Raw genomic sequence first — 20,658 nt, 5'->3', positions numbered from 1 at the left:
GTACTCATACATGGTGCATACAAATAGTACTCATCTCACTGACCACGGCCCCTCCCTCCACCTCGCCTCGGTGGCGGTCGAGCCTGAAAAGGTGACGACGAGTACATACGAACAGGTGGCTGGCGATGTCGGGGAGGAAGCATGTACCCCTGCTCGTCTTGGTATCTTTGCGTGGGATCTGGAGGTGGAGTTTGCTGTTGACTTGAAATCCAGTCTTGATAGCTCTGCTGTGTTTCGTCCTGATCGTGAGCACTGGACCAGAAGGATCGTGATCCGGACCCCGTCGACATATGTCCCTCACCTTTGATTACATAAAAAAACCGTTAGTCGATCATGAGGAAATTCACACATGGTGCACAATTAATATGGATAGTGATGAATTGCGTACCCTCTGGCTCATCCATACGGGGACGCCACCCGAAGTTAGGCATGGGAAATTGCTGCTCCATGCCGAAACCGGCACGCTGCCAATACTCGTAAGTAGGCTCCTGCTGCTGCTGGTTTTGCCACCCGTAACCTCCGGCTGGTTAGGAGATGGTGGCCTCGGGCTCAGCGGTACCTCCATACGTGGGCGCGGGGCGTGCCGCGGCTGATGCACCTGCAAAGAGGGACGAGGTGGCCGCTGTGCTGCTCGGTACTCGGCAACATCCGAAGATCGCGTGCATGTGATAGTCGCGTAGATACGACGTAGTTTGTCCTGAAGACGCTGTGCAAAGGAGGCGTGGTGCTCATACCGTCCAAGAAGTGGGCCGGAGGAGAGCGAGCGTGCATACTGGGCGGCGTCATCTTGCAGCTCCGCCGTCAACACGGCCTACAATTGTGAGCTCAAATTAGTTATGTGTTGGCCAAATGTAGAAAAAATATATTTGACTTACTGCGTGATGCCGAGTGCCTGAAGTGGAGTGACGATGGTAGGTGTCCCACATTGTCGAGGGATCCCTCTGAACTGGGTCACACGCCTGGCTCAGCCGAAGTCGTGTCCTAGGAATGTATGCCCGCAAGTAGTGCTCAAATTCCTGAAGATCAAATGCCTCCATGGTGGCCCATGAAACTGCCGGCGCATTGGCCCAACCGGTGATGTATGGAGCGAGGAGTTGCAACCATCCAGCAGCAGTCTTATTCGCTCCTTTTCTGTTGTACCTCTGTTCGTCCGCAATGATCTTGGGTCAGGGATATACCGTCTTTCATTTGGTATCACCGTAGTAAAATTTCCCACAACTCTGTATCCGACCATCTCGCCGGTCCAGGTGTGCAGCACAGCCTCTTTCGCGTAATATGGAGAGACGAAAGAGATTGAGTCCAGCCCTAGTTGTCTGGTAGCTGCCAGCACATGGGAGCATGGAAGGTGAAGCAACCTCGGTTTGTTGCATGTGCAGGCACACGATGGCCATTCTTCATTTCCAATTCTGACCTCATGTGTTCTCACCGCATTCACACAACCAAACTTGTCGGTTGGTAAGCGCACCTCAAACCTCCTTTCCTGATTACCGATGGCCAGAACAGTGTGTGACATACCCTTCTTCATCTTGACATCCATATATTCCATAAGGGCCTTACAGTAAGGAGTGTTTGGATTTTCAAGCATATGGCTCAAAACCAACTCCCGTCTCTCTTTGAAATAATTCATAGTGCCATATAAAATACCCTCCACAAGGGCTGTCAGCGGCAATGCCCTATTTCCCCTAAGCACGAAGTTGTATGACTCAGCTAGGTTGGTAGTCATCACACCATACCTAGCTCCATGTGTGTCATGCAGCAAAGACCACCTTTCTAATGGCTCGTGCTCTATCCACTCTGCAATTTTTTTAATCCGTCGTCCAGGCCTCCTTCTAGTATTGGGTGGGTCAAATCCAGGCAGGTCACATAGCCCAATAGGATCTGGCTCGGGGCCTCTTTGGAACACTGTGTACCACGTGCCACAGTGCTGCATGAGCTGCTACTAATGCAGCTCGGGCGGCTAACCTGTGCCGCACATGGTCCTTAGTGAACTCATCCAGCTTGCCGCGGAGAAAAGTGTACTTGCATTCTTGATTCTGCTTGCACAACTTCTTGAACAGATTCATAAGACCCTTGCTCCTAAACTGCGAGAAGAAATTGGCCCCCAGGTGGCGCATGCACCACCTACTCTGCATATCCTGCCATGGCGTCTCTTCATCAGGTCCGGCTTCTACCGTAGTCTTGATAGCCGCAAGTATACCTGCATGCCTGTCATGTAGCACGCACACATTTTCGCGATCTTTCACTATCGATTTTTTTAACTGCCTGAAGAACCATAACCAGCTAGCAGTGTTCTCGCTCTCAACAAATGCAAATGCGAGAGGCACACATCGATTGTTGCCATCCACTCCAATTGCTGTCAGAATCTGTCCCTTGTACCTCCCAGTTAGAAAAGTTCCATCTACACACATCACCGGACGACAGTGCATGAAAGCCTCGATGCATATGCTGAATGCGAAAAACACCCTGTGCAGAACCCTGACATTAGGGAACTCTGGTATCACAAAGTCTTGTATGTCCACATGGGTGCCCGGATTCCGGTCCTTCAATGTCTGCAGGAGACGGACGACACCGTCATAAGCATCATAGAAGGTCCCGAATCTGTTCTCCGATCTTGTCTGTTTAGCCCTCCATGCCTTGCCATATTCAATTACATACTTATATTGAAGGTGAACTCTTTTCTGGATGGCTTTAACCCCCATTGCTGTATTCTCTACAATCTCCTTGTAGAACAGGCGAGCAATAAGAGTGGATGTAAGGTTTCGGTGATCCTTCAACATACTCTTAAGGACACATGTGTGCGGCACGAAATCGCTCACCACCCATGTTGTGTCATACTTGGACAGTACCCATGCACCCTTGATGGACATCTAGCATCGGCTGCAGACCACCGTCAAGAATTTCGACTTGAAACGGTGGTTCTGAATACCCTTTGCGTGTTCATTGCCCACCGAGTGATTGCTTCCTCGCAGATGTCTCTTGTCAGCATATCTAGCACCAACCGAGATGGTGTTCATGCTGTACTCCCGAGCAGAATCGTGCCGATCATCGACTATCATTGCCTCCGACAAATCATGGTTCCAAGAAGAGGGGATCGGATCCGCCTCTTCGTTATCATCTGAAGTATCGGATCCACCGGATTCATCTGAGTCAACCTCATTGTCCACTCCATCCTCGTCTTCCTCGTCCATCATGTTACGCATCTGTTCTTCTTCTTCGTCCACGCTTTCAAGCTCAACGATATCGTCATGACCACCTGCTGCATGGCTACTCGCCCGGATTGGAAAGCTGCTGCCGCCGGCATCGAACTTTCATTGCTCGGCACTGGATGGAACGCACCCTCGCCTTCTTGGAAATTCACCACCTTCGCCTCGGGAAGCATGAAGGCGATGGGGTGAGTTCCCTGCGCCGCACGCTTCCAACCAAGTGCACCCACCGAGAGGTCCGCTCAATCGGCTTCAACCGCCGGAAAATCTGGCATCGGAGCTGCTCCACAAAGCATGCACACCAACGGTGTATGCTTCGGGATTAAGCCCGAAATTCACGGTCAACCACTCCTTCAACTGACTAACTCGCCATGTTTTTGGGTTTGTCAGATGCAACTCCTCGTACTGAAACTCGCTCAGATCAGCTCCCATCGGAGTTGTTCGGACCGTGCCATGTCCGAAGTAAACAACGAATTTTAATCTATCTGACATATCTGCTCACCTATAAAAATTACATACTCGTCAAAAAAATCTAGCACCTACACTCTAAAATAAATAAAAATCTAGCACCTGCAGTCCTAAATAAATACTATCTACCGGTACATATTTCAGTAACTAATGTGCGCAGCTAACGAACGCAACATGCATTATGAGTACACCATCTAATACCAGGAATTAGGGTTTACCCTTGAAGCGTGCCAAACACCTCCGTCAATGACTCGGCTCCTCCACCACGCAGCAGCTGCACCACCACGCAGCAGCAGCAGCAACAACAACACCACCACCAGCTCCTCCACCACCACCACCACCAACAGCACCTCCACCAAAACGCCTCAAAAACTAACCCATGTATAGATCAGGTGATTCTACAACTTTTGGTGGTCAAACTACAACAAATGGCTGGAAAAATGGCTCAGAAATGAGACATTTAGCTGCTGGACTGAGAGCAAATGAGAGAGACCTGAGATGAACTGAGTGAGCTGTGCTGGAGGAGGAAGAAGAGCTGGGCGAGCTGCACCGTGCGTCGGCCGGGATTTATTGCCCTGCAATTTCGGGCGCAGGTTCCCCGAATCGCCCGCTTCGGGACGGCCCTCCCCGACTCGGCCTGCTCCTGGCCAGGAGACAGCCCGACAGCGGCAGCTGTTGACTGCCAAAACCCACCGGCGGGCAGCGGCCTGTCAACACGGTAGAGCCGGGAAGAGCCTAGAGCTGCGGCTGGCTGAGACCCCTCCGAGCGACGGCCCGCAATGCTCTTCTGGTCACACGCGGCGATGCGAAGTGCAAGGGCGTGCCACCTGACCTATACCTGGTCAGGAAGGTGATGGGGATGCCTCGCTTAGTTTCCTGCATGGCATACACGTAAACATGAAATACGAGCCCCGATCGGCTCTCAGGTTATCCTGTGAATCGGCTCAAAGAGCCGATCCACCCATGATTCGTACGGGGTGCACGAATATATGGTGATCCTGCTTGATCAAGATAAAGCTAATGAGATCTACGACGATTTAGGGTTTTCACCGCATAATCGGATCATCCTACTCCAGGTTGGGCCTCGCGGCCACGCACGGTGATCGTAAGCCGATCCTAAACAAGGCCTAAAAACCAACATGAAGTTGATCCTCGGAACATCCTGTTTAGGACTTGTGAACGCCACCCTACATGCCGCTGGATCCTCCCCCCTTTGTAAGGCCTAACTATTGCAGATATTAAACTAATCCTTGCAGAACAAGGAGCAATCGTAACGGATCAGATCTACTAAATAATGATCAAGCGGGGTGCCGCCCCCACACCTGAGATAGATGTGAGGGCGGTTAGATATGCAAGGGTTGCACTACGTAAGCATGTTATACGAAGAACAATGCTAACCCTAACACATCTATGATAACTACGTTGCTCGCCATCAAAGACGCTTCAGTACGAGCAACGCATGAACAACGTGGGGCTTGTGCTGCCTAGATCGCAAGATGCGATCTAGGCAGCATGTCGCTTCCCTGATAGAAACCCTCGAGACGAAGGAGTTGGCGATGCGCCGAGATTGGTTTGTTTGGGTTGAACGTGAGTTGTTGTTTATTCCATAAACCCTAGATACATATTTATAGTCCAGGGGACTTTCTAATCGTGGGAATATCCCATCGTGCACGATACAAACTCTAACTTTTGATCTAAGATATAATCTACTATAACTAAAGATACACGGGCAATCTAGCCCAAATTCTCCGTGCAAGGCCGCTTCAAAGATCTTCCACGTGTAATCTTCCAAGCCCATCTCTCCTACGGCCCACCTTCGGATTTGACCAAAATCTGGTGATAACACATGCCCCCCGGGTTTTGGAAATGACATTTCCAAAATCATTATGCTTTTCCTTCGAAGGGTCATGTCGTGGCAGAGCAGAGCCATTTGCAGCCTCCGTCATCATTACGCCCGGTCCTCTCAGCTTCTCCGCAAAATTTGACAGCTCTGACATCACCCCTTCTAAACCGTAATGGCAGTAATTCCCACCAGGTTTCTCATTATTTAACCGTGCCGATCGATTAGTTATCTTTATCCCCTTCCTCTGTTCCAGTCATCGGCACCCCAAAAAACCCTTCTGCGCACCATGTCCTCCTCTTCCTCCGCCTCGTCGGGACTTTCCTTTGAGTCCTCTTCTTCTCCCGAGCCGATGCCAGCACCAAGCCCACAAGAGGTCCACGCGGCCAACATCCGCCGCGCCATTGCGGCCGGGGAGGAGTCAGACCATGACTTCTCCATCTGGTCCGAGGATGATCAGTCCTCGACGGACGGGGAGAGCGACCTCCGCTTCCTCGCCAACGGGGAATCGGAGGAGAAGAGCGATGACGATCACTTCTCCTGGGATGACTTCACCTCCTCCGAGGTGGAGGCGGAGGAAGAGGAGGAGGAGGACGACGACGACAGCCCCTCCGACGAGCCGTCGGCCAAGCGCCACCGCCCACGGCCAGGGAACCTCGGTGACTATGATAGCGATGACGACGACGACGACGTGGAGGACGAGGACAATGAAGGTCCTGTCGGCGGCCGCTACAGCAGCGACGACGAGCCCGCCGGGAGCAGCGCCGACAGCGCTGATGATGATGACGACGAGGGCAGTGACGGCCGGTAGAATAGGATCTCTAGAATAGGATCAGCAGCAGTAGATGGGGCAATGTATCCCCTTAGTACTCCCTTTTGAGAGCAATCAGCTCTTCTATGTAAGAAATCTGGTTTATCAATGAAGAAATTTCCCAATTTGATTTTGCCAATTTCTCTTACGCCAATTTAGCCGATTCCCTTTTATACTGACCCCGCCAATCGTCACTTAGCCGATGCCTAACGAGCCGATGACAACGCACCAGTCTCTCAATGTCTCATGCTTCATCCCTTTGACGTTGGAGCAATCGTGAATTTGATCAATGCCCGAAGGCTGACGTTAACTTATCAATCCTTCACGATCCATTTTTCTTCCAACTGACGACTTTGAGCCCCAAAACCATTGCTGAAACGACTCGATGCTGAAATTGATACCTCTGGGATTCTACGCCATCGATTTGCCCCCGAGCCTCTATCAAAGCGAGCATATTAGTGGACTAACCAAATGTGTCGCCATCGGTTCCCAAGTCATGATACGTAACCAGCCGATTTCAGCAAAATCGGCTCTCCGAGCAGAGCCTTCAGGCGGGCTGCCCCCGAGCGTTCAGATCGGCTCCTTTCCTGCACTGACCGTCGATGTCGATGTGAACTTTGAGCATATAACCAGCCGGTCTGGCTTCGCTTCTTAGTTCTGAAGTCGATGCCCTTGCATCGGCTGAAATTTTTTTTTTATTTGGCCGATTTTTCTTAATCGGCCCCAATGTTTCACTGCAACGCATGTTTGCACATGTTTATCTGCACATGTTCATCTGACTACATGCCCCCTGAGCCGAATCTGCCGAATGACTGCAGATATCGGCTTTTATGGTTAGTCAGGGCACTGCACTTGCACGTCGGCTTCGCAAAGATTCATGCTGACTCTCATCTACCGTCGTGGCCGCTGCCCAGTGGATCATTGCTGAATACAAGCAGAATATGTGCAGAGGATAATTTTGGCCGATTGCTAGAATCGGCCTCCACATTGCTCGTTCGATGAAAGTTTTGTAATGCCCCTCCATAAGTTTTTTGGGGCCGATCACAAGGATCAGCCTCGCCCAGTTTGCTCATTGGGTCAATCTTGCTACTCGGTCAGGCTGGATAAAACCAACCCAACCTCTGACTTGATGCGCCTGCTGTCGTCCACCTTGAGTGCATCGTATAATCGTGGAACACTAAGCTCCGTCGGCAAGACGAGCACCATGTTTGTGCCAGCCGATGTTTCATCATCGGCTTTCTTTTGTTTGGGACGCCACTCCATTCTCCGTGGACGACCCTCTTCATCCAGGGCTCGCTGAACCTTTGCAGCCAGATCAGGCCGTGCCTTCCTTAGCGTATGCAGGTATAACCTTTCAGCTTCCTCCAGGCCGCGCAACCGCTGAACCCTGCGTTTTTGTGAACGGCTGAGTCCGTCAGGCACCACCTTGGACGGTGGTACTGTTTTCTTCTTCCGGTCCCTCGTTTCGGAATCCTCAAGATCTGCCCACCGAGGGGACTCAAAGCACGCTTGCTTTGTGGCGGGAGAGGCCCTAAGCGCTCGAACACGGACACATTGGCTGCCTCCTTCTTCTTCTTGTTGCATTACGGGCAATTGCCGATTGTGGGCAATCGGCTCATTCCTGAATCCCAGCGATGTCCGAAGAAAGGGCAGTCCGATGTCTGGCGTTGTCATCTTGCTCCCTTGACGTGTCCGTGGCACGGCGCTCGTGCTCCTCCTCATCGCGATCCTGCCGACGATGTCTTACGGCTTCTCTAGCCGCACGATCTCCTTCATCATCATAGTTGGACCGTCGGCGTTGGTCGTATCGACTCACATATTTGTTGAGGAGGTGATCGAGAGAGAGGTCGTTGATATCTTATATTCTTCACCTCTCCCTCTCGTGACGTAGCGCTTGCCATCATGATGGAGCCGATCGCGTGGAGCGGCTTCCTCTGTGTCCTTGCTATGAGAGCAGCTGCCCTCATCTCCATCTTTGCCGCAGTGGTTCCCAGGTCCTACCATGTTGATGCTGAACGAGGGACCTGGTGGCAACCCTCGTAGGTGACTTCCACCATGTTAACGGCGGGGAAGGGTTGGGTGTCGACCTTCATGGCGTACCGGTTGAAAATTAGGCGCCCCTTCTCTATCGCCGCTTGGATGTGCCGACGCCACACCTGCGGTCGTTGGTGGCATGGGAGAGCGAGTTGTGGAATTTGCGGTATGGCTTTCCGTTCAGCTCTTGCGCCGTGGGGAACTTGAGACCTTCGGGAATCGTCAAGCTGTTTCTCCTTGAGCAGGAGGTCGAAGATTTGTTCAGTCTTGGTCACGTCAAAATCAAATCCCCTCGGCGGCCCTGGTGGCTTTACCCATTTGCGGGATACGGGGTTCCTCCCGAGTCCACTCAGCCATCGCTACTTCTTGGTCTCCCGCAGAACTTCGTCTTCCTCTCGCATCGACCAGGACTATCGCACGCTTGAACTTGTCTTGGTACAGGTCCGGTGGCGCTGTTCATATGCCGATAGTTTCGAACCATGTGCGCCCCGAGGGATAATCTGCTTGGGAGGCCATGTCCTTGAGCCGTGTTGCAAGGCCAGCTACCGCCAACTCGATCGCTTCCTTTTCGGTTATACGAACCGAATAACATCGGTTCCTAAGATTCTGAAGCGCTGGATGTACTCTATCACCGTTTCTCCGCGCTTCGACGTAGTTGTGCTAGATCGGCAATGCTAGACTCGGAAGCTTCGAATGGTATTGCATATGGAACTGTTCTTCCAATTGCTTCCAAGACCGGATGGAGTTTCCGGCAAAGAGGTGTACCATCCAAAAGCCGATCCCGTGAGGGACTGTGAAAAGAGCCTCACGCGTAGCTGATCCGACACCAAGCCGGTCCTAGTTGCGCCAAATATCGGCCGACGTGCTCGATGGAGCTGGAGCCATCCGATCCACTGAATTTGGAGAAGTCGGGGAGCCGATATTTAGGTGGCAGCGGGATCATCTCGTACTCGTCGAGTACGGCTTGGAATAGCCGATTGCCCTTCTCTTCGGCACCATGCCGAACTGGTCTCTCGCATGGTACTGATCCGATCCACCTTGTCTGGCTGCGGGAGTTGCACTACGAAGATTCGCCGGAGTGGCGTACTTAGCCAGCCATGTTTGCTTTTCCAGCTACGAGCCAACCGCAGGAGCTGGGCTCGGGAGTTTCGTCGGGGTGGCGCACTTAGTTAGCCACGTACGCTTCTCAAGCTCGTTGCGACGTTCCTCCCGTTTGCGCCGGAGTCCCCGACGTTGTGGCCTGGTTTGAGAGTGGCCGGTTGCCACAATCGCACATACGTACACGCGTATCCTTGAGGGATCTCCTTAGGCGCCTCGACCAAGAACCAGTAGTCACTAGGGTCACCACCGATCTTGTAGACGACGAATGCCGGTGTGGCCGGCACTTTCAGTGGTGCCGCCAACGCATATGGCAGCGGTGGACGGACTGGAGTGGCAACTCTCCCCGATGCGTCCCGAGAGCTGGTCCCGACGGCACCGGTGGCTCATGATCTCCCGGATCACGCGCAGAGCGAGACGCTCCAACACGTTGACCAAGTTTTCGAGTGGCGGTGTAGCGAGTGAGCCACCAAGTAGTTGATCTCCCGCCGCAGGGCCCCGGTGCGTTCCTCCGACGGGGCGAGAGATCTATCCCATCGAGTGCACCTTGCGGTGAGAATCCCTTCCATCCGATGCCATGGGAACGGGTTCTGCGAAAAGAGCCGATGAGGTCGGCTTCGAGGGTGACCTTGATCTCGTCATATCTCTTCTTGAGCTCGTCAGCAGCCTTCTCGTAGGTGATCGGCGTGCCATCCGCCATCTCGGATGTAGATGGCGATGTGGTTGATGTAGATGATGGTCCCACCGGCGTGCGTAATGTGTTGATCGCCAAAACCCACCGGCGGGCGGCGGCTGTCAACACGGTAGAGCCGGGAAGAGCCTAGAGCCGCGGCTGGCCGAGACCCTCCGAGCGACGGCCCGCAATGCTCTTACGGTCACACGCGGCGATGCGAAGTGCAAGGGCGTGCCACGACCTATACCCGGTCGTGAAGGTGATGGGGATGCCTCGCTTAGTTTCCTGCATGGCATACACGTAAACATGAAATACGAGCCCCGATCGGCTCTCAGGTTATCCTGTGAATCGGCTCAAAGAGCCGATCCACCCATGATTCGTACGGGGTGCACGAATATATGGTGATCCTGCTTGATCAAGATAAAGCTAATGAGATCTACGACGATTTAGGGTTTTCACCGCATAATCGGATCATCCTACTCCAGGTTGGGCCTCGCGGCCACGCACGGTGATCGTAAGCCGATCCTAAACAAGGCCTAAAAACCAACATGAAGTTGATCCTCGGAACATCCTGTTTAGGACTTGCGAACGCCACCCTACATGCCGCTGGATCCTCCCCCCCTTTGTAAGGCCTAACTATTGCAGATATTAAACTAATCCTTGCAGAACAAGGAGCAATCGTAACGGATCAGATCTACTAAATAATGATCAAGCGGGGTGCCGCCCCCACACCTGAGATAGATGTGAGGGCGGCTAGATATGCAAGGGTTGCACTACGTAAGCATGTTATACGAAGAACAATGCTAACCCTAACACATCTATGATAACTACGTTGCTCGCCATCAAAGACGCTTCAGTACGAGCAACGCATGAACAACGTGGGGCTTGTGCTGCCTAGATCGCAAGATGCGATCTAGGCAGCATGTCGCTTCCCTGATAGAAACCCTCGAGACGAAGGAGTTGGCGATGCGCCGAGATTGGTTTGTTTGGGTTGAACGTGAGTTGTTGTTTATTCCATAAACCCTAGATACATATTTATAGTCCAGGGGACTTTCTAATCGTGGGAATATCCCATCGTGCACGATACAAACTCTAACTTTTGATCTAAGATATAATCTACTATAACTAAAGATACACGGGCAATCTAGCCCAAATTCTCCGTGCAAGGCCGCTTCAAAGATCTTCCACGTGTAATCTTCCAAGCCCATCTCTCCTACGGCCCACCTTCGGATTTGACCAAAATCTGGTGATAACAGCAGCGCGTGGCCGACAAAAGCGCCTCGGGCGCGCTGAGCCTGACAAAGCTGAATCGGGCGTGCTGAGCCCGAAAATGGCCTTGTCCGCGTGGCCGGCAGGAGATTCCCTGCACTTCGGGTTCGCTGACCCCGATTTTCAAATTTCGGGTTCACGGGCCCCGACGGTGTATTATTTCTGAAAATTGCTAAAAACGGCTATTATTTCTGGAATTAATATTAAAAAGTGTATTATTTAAAAAAAATTCGCCCGAACCAAGTGCGTCCGGGGGGTGCGAGTGCGATGCGTCGAATAACTGGGCCAGGCCCATAACTGACCACCGTGCGTGCGGAGGTTTGTACGCATCGCTAATAAGCGATGAATAGGAATTTGCCAGTAAAAAGCGGGGCCTTAGGCCCCCATGGCAAATAAAAATCCAGAGCTTTCCTTGGCCCAGCCCTAGCCGGGCGAACTAATGGGCTGCACGCAGCCAGATCAGTAAAGCGAAAAAAAATTCGAGTTGGCGGGAACTCAGATAAAATGAGCGCCGCAAACAATCCTCAAAACATCCCCCGCCGCCACCACCACCACCAGCCGACCGTTCCGTTCCATTCCCCTCCTTGGCCTCCTCCGCCGCGGGCGAGGTCAAGCCACCGGAATCTTCCTCGCGGGCTCCAGTAACCAACAATGGAGGCGGCTCTGAAGGTACTCCCCTCCTCGCCCGCCCCCAAACCTTAGCGCCGCCTAAACCCTAACCCCCCGCCGGCCGCTAATCTCCGGGTGTTTTTTTTTTGTTTCTAATCGCAGCGGTACTTCGGGTACACCGGATTCCGGCCGTACCAGCGGGAGATCATACAGAAGGTCCTGGACGGGCGGGACTGCCTGGTCGTCATGGCCACCGGCAGCGGCAAGTCGATGTGGTAAGAAGTAAAATAATCCCCACGCGCGCTCGCTCGCTCGCTCGCTCGATCCGTTTTAGTTCGGTTCTGTGAAGAGATGCCGTCGTGGTATGCTGTGGATGATGATGGATTGATGGGGGCTAGCTGGCTGCTGCCTAGTATTCATCTTGTGTGGATGCCGGATCTGCAGATTGGGCACTGTAGTGACTGAATCTAATCTGGGAAGATGCTGCATCTAGTGGATATAAGCGAGCTGTATTGTACCCATGGCGGTGTTTGGCATTGCGTTCGTGCAATTTATTTGGTTGGGATTCTATTACACATTGCTTTTGGCTCTCTGATGTGTAGTACTGGTTTGGGGAGAAAATGTAGTCATTTTGGTGGTAAACTCTAAACTGTGCGTCGGTGTGTTCCTCTTATGTATATTGAACCATAATGTTCTCACAGAATTTCTTTCCATTGCAGCTATCAAATCCCTCCACTCGTTGCAAAGAAGACGACTGTTGTCGTAAGCCCTCTTCTGTCACTGATGCAAGACCAGGTACAATTCTAAGATACAGCATAACATTTTTAGTGCTTTGCTCATTACGGATTTGCTTTAATAAGAAAGGTTTCATTTACTGGAAACAGGTCATGAGTTTACAACAACGTGGTGTGAAATCTGACTACCTTGGCAGCACCCAAATGAATAGCTCTGTTAGCAGTGAGGCTGAAAAAGGCCTGTATGATGTTCTGTACATGACCCCTGAGAAAGCTATCTCACTTCCTTCAAGGTGTGAAATCCTGTCATATAAAATCAGATTATGGGCGTTTGCAGTACTTATGAAACTATAGTTGCCAATCATTTGGCTGGAATAGGAAGTCAGACATATGAAACTACAAATTACTGTCGTGTTTGGTAATACATGGGCTGGTCCGCTGATTTACCGCTCTCAAGCTTCTTTCCAGGTTTTGGAGTAACTTGCATTCTTCCGGAATCTGCTTGTTGGCCATCGATGAAGCACATTGCATATCTGAATGGGGTCATGATTTCAGGTCATTTGTTCATCTATTATGTGAAACATTTCTTCATTAAAAGAGCTAGTAAATATATGTACATTTTTATTTTGGATATGACATATGCATGTAGTTCTAAAATCCTGTGTGTACTGATGAAAAATGTAAAATCTGCGAGTTTGTATGTATCGCCCATTAATTCTCGCTTCATTGCTTCAATCTTAAACTCCACAATCATTTTTTGTGATCAGTTAGTCTTAGTTATGACAAATAGGCTCTTTTCTTGTTTTTCATTTTTCTCTGTTCTTTTTGTTGAATGGTTTTAATTCTCTCTGTTGTACACAGGCCGGAGTACAAGCAGCTACATTCATTGCGTGACCACCTTGTGGGTGTTCCCTTTGTTGCCTTGACTGCAACAGCCACAGAAAGGCATGAAAGTTTCACTATCAGTTCTTTACCTGTTTATCCTGCTTTTGATATCGAATGATAATGTCTTTTCTCTGCCTGTTGTACGTACCTACTTGCATATTATTACCATAATTGTTACTTGTTAGTTTGTTACCATAAATTTGTTCGTTCACTTGTGATGACTGCTTGTTTTATGTTTTCTACGGTGTCTAAATCCTTCTTCTCTCTGTACCAAATCAATGATAACTTTCAATTTGATTTTTTTTAGGGTACGTGGAGATATTGCCACTTCCTTGAACCTGTGTAATCCTCATGTTGCAATTGGATCATTTGATCGTCCAAACCTTTTCTACGGTGTGAAATCATGCAACCGATCTATGTCCTTTATCAGCGAACTTGTGAAAGATGTCTCGAAGACATGTACTGTGGGTGGCTCAACAATAATTTACTGTACCACCATCCGGGACACTGAACAGGTTTGTAATTACCAGCATGTTTGTAATTACCAGCATTATCTTACTCTGATAATCTCAGTAAACCGGTACACAAGGACCTTTTTTTTGCTCCTTGGAAGCTATTTAAAAAAAAATCTTCATGTACACATTTAGGTCACGCTGAATCACTATGAATTTATTTTGGAGAAGCATAGTAAAACTTGAAATTGGTCTGAGATACTTTTCTGTTGATCCTTTTTAGTATCAGACATTCCCTTTTGCTGATTGATGTTATAGCTTTTGGAGACTTCAAATTCCAGTTAGGTGCACACGTTGAGATTCTATAGAACAGAAAATTATAAGTTTCTATAAGTTTTTTCTGGACTAATATGAGAATCCCAGGCCTCCAGTTTTGATATTGTAGAAGCTGCTTTTAACATATACCATGTGCCTGTTAGATTACTTTGGTATTGATGTATTAACGTATTAAATGCAACTTTTCTGTCAGGTACATGAAGCAATGATTACTGCTGGAATCAAATCTAACATTTACCATGGTAAAATGGGTGGCAAAGCTAGAGAGGAATCCCATAGGTCTGTCATTTATGCCCGTGTTAGCTTTTTTGTTTGGATGTTCATTATCGCTTCTTTGCTTCTCAATTTGTTCTGGACAACCCAAATTCCTTACAATAGGTTGAATTGATCAATGCTCAGTGTACCATTTGAGCCCATTTTGAACATTTTATTTATTTGGCAATTTTACATCTTATGATTCACAAAAACTCAGGAGAGCTGTGATTTGGTCTGAAACTACGCAAATTTGCCAACATATTGTTATGTTAGTAATGCTATAGATCATGCAAGTAATTAAACGAGAAAACAAATTACACAGATACAGGGAATATAAGGTTGGCCTATCATGGTGTTTTCATGCAGTTTTTTTTACAAATGATGGCTTGACAACATAGTGATTGATGATGAATTATGGTTCTCCGTTACAGATCGTTTGTTAGAGATGAAGTACTTGTGATGGTGGCAACCATTGCATTTGGGATGGGAATAGATAAGCCAGATGTTAGATGTGTAATACACTACGGATGCCCTAAGAGCCTAGAATCATACTACCAGGAAAGTGGGCGTTGTGGAAGAGATGGACTGCCTTCATTCTGCTGGCTATATTATCAAAGAAGTGATTTTGCAAAAGCTGACTTCTATTGTTCCGAAGTAACAAATGTAAGTGATAAACGTACATATCTGCAGTTTGGCTCTTGTACCGTTTACCTGTTTCATTACCCTACGGTTTATAGTTTTGACTCATCAACAGGCAACACAAAGGAATGCCATCATGGATTCCTTCATGGCAGCACAGAAATATTGCCTCCTTGGTACATGCCGCAGAAAGTGCCTGTTGCAGTACTTTGGTGAAGAGCATGCAGCTGACTGTGGTACGTTTATATTTTACATTTGTCTCATCTGTAAATATTAACCATTTGCAAAGAGGGGCAGAATCGAAGTTCCTTTTTGTGTAGTCACTACTCTATTCTGAACCCTTATTGAAGGCTAGAAACTACTGTACACATATTGAATACATGCCCAAATCATCCTTATTATTCCCAAAGCAAAACATCTTCAACTAGAAACAATCACAGGCCCAAGCCACTGCAAACCCTAGAAAGCTCCCTCCACACAAAGTACTAATAGTACCTGTCAGCTGTTACCATTCTCAGTCCTCCACCTATTACAGAGCGGCTGCCGCCATCATCATTTTCTTATCTTCAAATACTCTGCATGTTTTCTTCTTGTGAACAAATATATACTAGATGTATCCCTGTACCTTGTTTAGCGGAAATATTGTATTGCTATACCTATACCACGATTCTTCGCAGTAGACACATGCTACATCAAGTTATATTTTAACTGACAGAATTAGCATACTGTGACACATTGATTTATGACATCTTCATTAATCCTCAGGTAACTGCGATAATTGCACAACAACGACAAAGACTGAGAGGGATTTGTCAAAAGAATCTTTCTTGTTGCTGTCCTGCATCAAGTCTTGTGGAGGACGCTGGGGCCTTAATATGCCAGTTGATGTTCTCCGTGGATCACGAGTAGGTTTTTCCATCATTGATGTTTGCGATGTTCCATAGTTTGGCGCATCATTAGCTATTGGCTATTTTCATTTGATTGGAGTAGATTAATCTATGTGCTGACAGTTGGGAGCAACCACAGGTGGCATGGCCACTGCTAGTAAATTGTTTTAAGGGATTTGCGACATATCTTTGCTGAACAGTTTTTGCGTGCGTATTGTTGCACATGCTTGTGAAGTGTTGCACCTAATCTGCAACCATCAGTATTTTATTTATTAACGACCTTGGACACTTTCACAGTTTTTAGAAGAAAGATGCTGTATAACAAGTGCTTTCTCATTTTTGTAGGTCAAAAAGCTAGTTGAGAAGAATTATGATAAACTTCCAATGCATGCACGTGGAAAAGACTATCCGCCAAACTGGTGGAAAGCACTTGGTGGTCTGCTTATGGCACATGGTACCATTATGAATACTATATACTCAACCAGTTTTCACTTGTTGGCTAAAGCATGGCATCCCTATAAAAACTACTTGTTCCGTTGGCGAACTTTATCTCGTACATGTTTTTCTTCATCTTCGAGAAAACATAATAAGACTGCACCTTGTTGTATTGATAGATCTGAGAGAATGTTATTTACAATCTCGTAGCTGTGTTCCCTAGTAAACAGAGCAACCATTATTTTCTTGTTTTTTTTTTTTCCAAGAGAAGAGTATTTTGAAAAGCTTCTTACAATATCATAGTTTTGATTGGCCCTAAGTTCCACTGGAGAAAACCCATGAAACTTCTTCAGAGATGCCGCAGTTTTGCGATGTTTGACCACATTGCCAAATGAAATTTGATTTCTCATGGGGTTATTATCATGTTGTAACATCTCAGCTAGACATATTACACTTCAAGTGGTAGATATTGTTACTCTGTTATTAGATACACTGAGCAAACCATTCATCAGGTGCCAGAACAAAGCATCTCCGGCATTATTTTTATTGCTTCTCTTATTTATTTCCTTTTTTCCTTTTTATATCTTTGCAGGTTACTTGAAGGAGACTACAAGTGATGGGTTTAGATTGGTCAGGTGCTTGCGTATTTTTTTTCTCTAGTTTATGGTAGTGCTGCTCCGGATTCTTTTTCTCTTGTACTTCAAGAAATATCCATAGTAACACTTCATCTCTACCTTCAGTGTTAGTCCAAAAGGGGCCAAGTTTCTCTCCGATGGTGGAACACCACTTTTGTTGCAGCCAACTGCAGAGATGATTGAGCAAGAGGAGCTTGGTAGTTCACAGCATAAAGAAGGGGGCTTAAATCCTCTGACCACTGTAGACTCTGAAAAGATATCCGAGGTAGCTTCATGGGATTTATTCATTAGATGACATGTTTGACCTTGTGCAATTCTCGTTCAGACCTTGTTATTTTGTTCCTTTGTATACTCGATTTGAGTTCTTTTTGTGTTGTTGTTTTCTTGTCGCTTAAACATTTCTTTCAGGAGGAACTGAAACTCTACCACATGCTCTTGAACGTCAGGACGAAACTTGCTCGGGATATTGGAACTGCTCCGTGAGTTAAATGTTCATGAAAGTTCTTAGGCTCTAGTCTGTTTAGGTACTGGAGCGACCATTGGATTGAACCTCTCTAATCCCTTTGCTTCAGATATGCTATATGCGGTGATCAGACCCTAAGACACTTTGCAAGGATTAGGCCTTCTACTGGAGCTAGACTGGCTAATATTGATGGTGTTAACCAGGTATCACTTAGAATGATACTTATTAGATGCCATGTCATGACAAAAATATTATGCATTTCTGCAGTGTCCAATTAAAAATACAATAAATTTCTCAAAAATAATTAAAATACAATAAATTGCTATCATTTTTTTTTCTTGTACTCACATAACATCTGACCTGTTGTTTCCAGCACTTCATCTCGCGTTACAGTGGCACTTTTGTCCAACATATCACTCAATTTTCAAAAGAGTTGAACCTTTCATTAGATGATTCATCAGGAGTAGAGGAAACGGTGTCTGTTTCTAAACCTGTAAACAACAATGTTCCAATGAAATTGGGTGATGCCAGATTTACTGCATGGGAACTGTGGCAGAATAGGGAGTACTCGTTCAAGAAAATTGCGGTGAGTTAGTTTTGGTTTTCAAAGTTCTGCACTGACCTTAAGTGGCAGTTTACATCCTGACATGGTAGTGTATTGTAGCATTTCCGCAGAGCAGTGCCGATAAAGGAGCAAACAGTTATTCAATATATACTTGATGCTGCTCGGGACGGATGTGAGATGAACTGGAGTAGGTTCTGCGAGGAGACAGGATTAACACTTGAGATAGCTTCACAGATCCGTCTTGCCATTGCAAAGGTTGGATCACGCGACAAGCTGAAGCCAATAAAAGATGAGCTTCCAGAAAATGTAATTCTTCTTGCATTTATTGCTATGCTCCGTTTCTGTTTGCGGTTATATGTGGATTATTGCTTCAGCAGACGTAGGAGCCACTTCTGCTGCTATCCACTGCGCTGAAGTATATGTTCATCCAAACCATTTGGAAATGACTGATCTGCGTGGCAAAACGCTACATGTCAATTGCAGGTAACATACGAAATGATCAAGATATTCTTCACAATTGACGAACTTGGAGTGTCAGAGAAAGCTTTTGGTGGCATTCCTACTGATGGGGCCAGATCAGCCGAGTCGCCCAAATCCAGTTCCCACGAGAGTGAAGCTGTCGAGAACAGTAATCAAGGAGACAGTGTCATCAAGGCAGACGCCTGTGATTCAAGCCCTTCAAGGAAGAGGTCCCGTACTGATGGCACACCAGTCTCTGATGACAAACAAGTAAAGAAACTGCAAAAGATGGACGAGCAAGTGACTGAGTCTACTGCCCCAGCTGTTGCCACCGAAGAAGCTATACTTGAACTGGCCGAGAGCCGTGGCGGGGTGAGTCATTCTCTCCGACCTTTTCTTTTACTGGAACCCTATGTTGTTCCTTATGCAGTTGTGCTGAGCATCTCGAACGTTGCAGGTTTCGTTGGAGGATGCCGTCAAGCACTTCAGCGGGTCGAAACGAGAATCTGTCGTTGAGATGTTGGAGAGCCTGCAGTGCAACTTTGCGGTGTACATGAAAAATGACTGCTACCTGGTTTTGTGACGAGCTGAAGGCAAAGAAGGATGACGCCATCTAGTTCACTTGTTCGTTGCGTGGGTGTTAGTTATGGTCTTTTGGACTTGGAACCCACCCTGACGGTGCTTTGCAACCCGATTCCCATATTTTGAGTATATTGCATACTATTATGCTTATGGGATGCTCGTTGCTTGTAAATATACGTGGGTACTTGCTTCTGAGTTGTGACTCACTCAAGGAAGCGAGTTTAGCTGTCTCAGTATCTGGGTTCAAGTCCTTGTAGACTCGAATGTTAGTTCCCATTTATTAATGTCTTTTCCTCTAGAGTTCTTTTTTCACTACAATTATCTGATTCCTTTTTCAATGATGTTTTGTGACGATTCGTTACTGGTGCATACATTTTGAAAATTTTCTATAGAAAAGGATAAGAAGCTTGGGGTGCTAAGCATGTAAAGAAAAGCTCTGGAGCTGAAGAGAAAGGAAAAGCAATTCCAATAGTTAAAGTTTAGGAAGTGGATTTCCAGGCTGATGAGGAACTACTGGTGATGTGTTTGGGAAGAACTAACCCATGAAAATGTACCTCGCAAGTAAAAGAAGTATCCACATGATGTTTCTTAGACAATTTCTCATCAGCTGTAAGGATTAATGATTAATGAGGTATCAATATATGACTGGGTCACATTGAGAGGTGCACGCATCAAAATCAATGTAAAGCAATGGTCAGATGAGAATTTGGCAGCAGTGAAACTTGACACACTGTGGGTGAGAGCTAAGAGAGTTCCAAAAACACTGGACTACTTGGGAATATGTGAGGTAGGATCTAATCTGGGCTAGGTGATTGAGGTTGATATGGACACCTTTAGAAAGAATGTAAGCATCAAGATTTTGGTTGGGTAGTGAATCATAAAAACAAACTTTCCATGCCCAAGCTTACTACAAAGAAGCTAATGATCTACTTCATCTACTTCCAGGTAGAGCAGGGAGAAAAGAGACAAATGAATGAAGAGAGTGAGGAAATAGACAAAGAAACCTACATTCAAGCAAGTAAGCAAACTAGGAAAGCACTGGAAGCAAGTGAAGAAGAGATGAAAAAGCAAAATGACAATGGGAAAAGCAGAATTGCCCTAACAAAGAAGAGGATGAGCATATGAGCATGCTGAGGGGAAGAAAAAAAGGATTAGAGGAGGACAATGTGGAGGAACCTGAAGACAATGGGAGGGGCCTTGACTTAGACATGAAAGATCAAACTGAAGAATTAGAAGCAAATGACATAGTTGATTTATCTGGAGATGAGGGAGATAGAAATGCGGAATCTGATTCATCCTTAAGCATCAACACCAAAATCAACAATG

At 47.4% G+C, this 20,658-nt stretch overlaps 2 protein-coding genes across 2 annotated transcripts; one reads left to right on the top strand and one right to left on the bottom strand.

Moving 5' to 3' along the window:
- Positions 1 to 1,859: 1,859 nt before the first annotated feature.
- Positions 1,860 to 2,867, bottom strand: LOC139835419 (uncharacterized). The gene has a single exon (XM_071825271.1). The coding sequence runs from the start codon at positions 2,865 to 2,867 to the stop codon at positions 1,860 to 1,862; it is 1,008 nt and encodes a 335-aa protein (XP_071681372.1).
- A 9,064-nt stretch (positions 2,868 to 11,931) lies between these two features.
- On the top strand, positions 11,932 to 19,644 carry LOC127331484 (uncharacterized). Its single transcript, XM_051357664.2, has 20 exons — positions 11,932 to 12,065; positions 12,168 to 12,280; positions 12,725 to 12,800; positions 12,890 to 13,032; positions 13,208 to 13,294; positions 13,601 to 13,684; positions 13,932 to 14,139; positions 14,606 to 14,691; positions 15,099 to 15,330; positions 15,422 to 15,542; positions 16,072 to 16,211; positions 16,539 to 16,647; positions 17,221 to 17,263; positions 17,369 to 17,528; positions 17,672 to 17,742; positions 17,836 to 17,929; positions 18,100 to 18,312; positions 18,391 to 18,597; positions 18,775 to 19,122; positions 19,208 to 19,644. Exons 1-20 carry the CDS (start codon positions 12,048 to 12,050, stop codon positions 19,331 to 19,333), a joined length of 2,679 nt encoding a protein of 892 aa, XP_051213624.1. The 5' UTR covers positions 11,932 to 12,047; the 3' UTR covers positions 19,334 to 19,644.
- Positions 19,645 to 20,658: the final 1,014 nt, after the last annotated feature.

Source organism: Lolium perenne, chromosome 2, assembly GCF_019359855.2.
Source record: "Lolium perenne isolate Kyuss_39 chromosome 2, Kyuss_2.0, whole genome shotgun sequence".
NCBI lineage: Eukaryota > Viridiplantae > Streptophyta > Magnoliopsida > Poales > Poaceae > Lolium > Lolium perenne.
Note: the sequence above shows the minus strand (reverse complement) of the source record. Positions and strands in the feature narration are given on the sequence as shown.

Coding starts and splice junctions, on each gene's coding strand:
- LOC139835419 (XM_071825271.1), bottom strand. CDS start 2,867: ATGTCCATCAAGGGTGCATGGGTACTGTCCAAGTATGACACAACATGG.
- LOC127331484 (XM_051357664.2), top strand. Junction 13,685..13,931: donor ACTGCAACAGCCACAGAAAG/GCATGAAAGTTT, acceptor GATTTTTTTTAG/GGTACGTGGAGATATTGCCA. Junction 18,313..18,390: donor ACTCGTTCAAGAAAATTGCG/GTGAGTTAGTTT, acceptor AGTGTATTGTAG/CATTTCCGCAGAGCAGTGCC.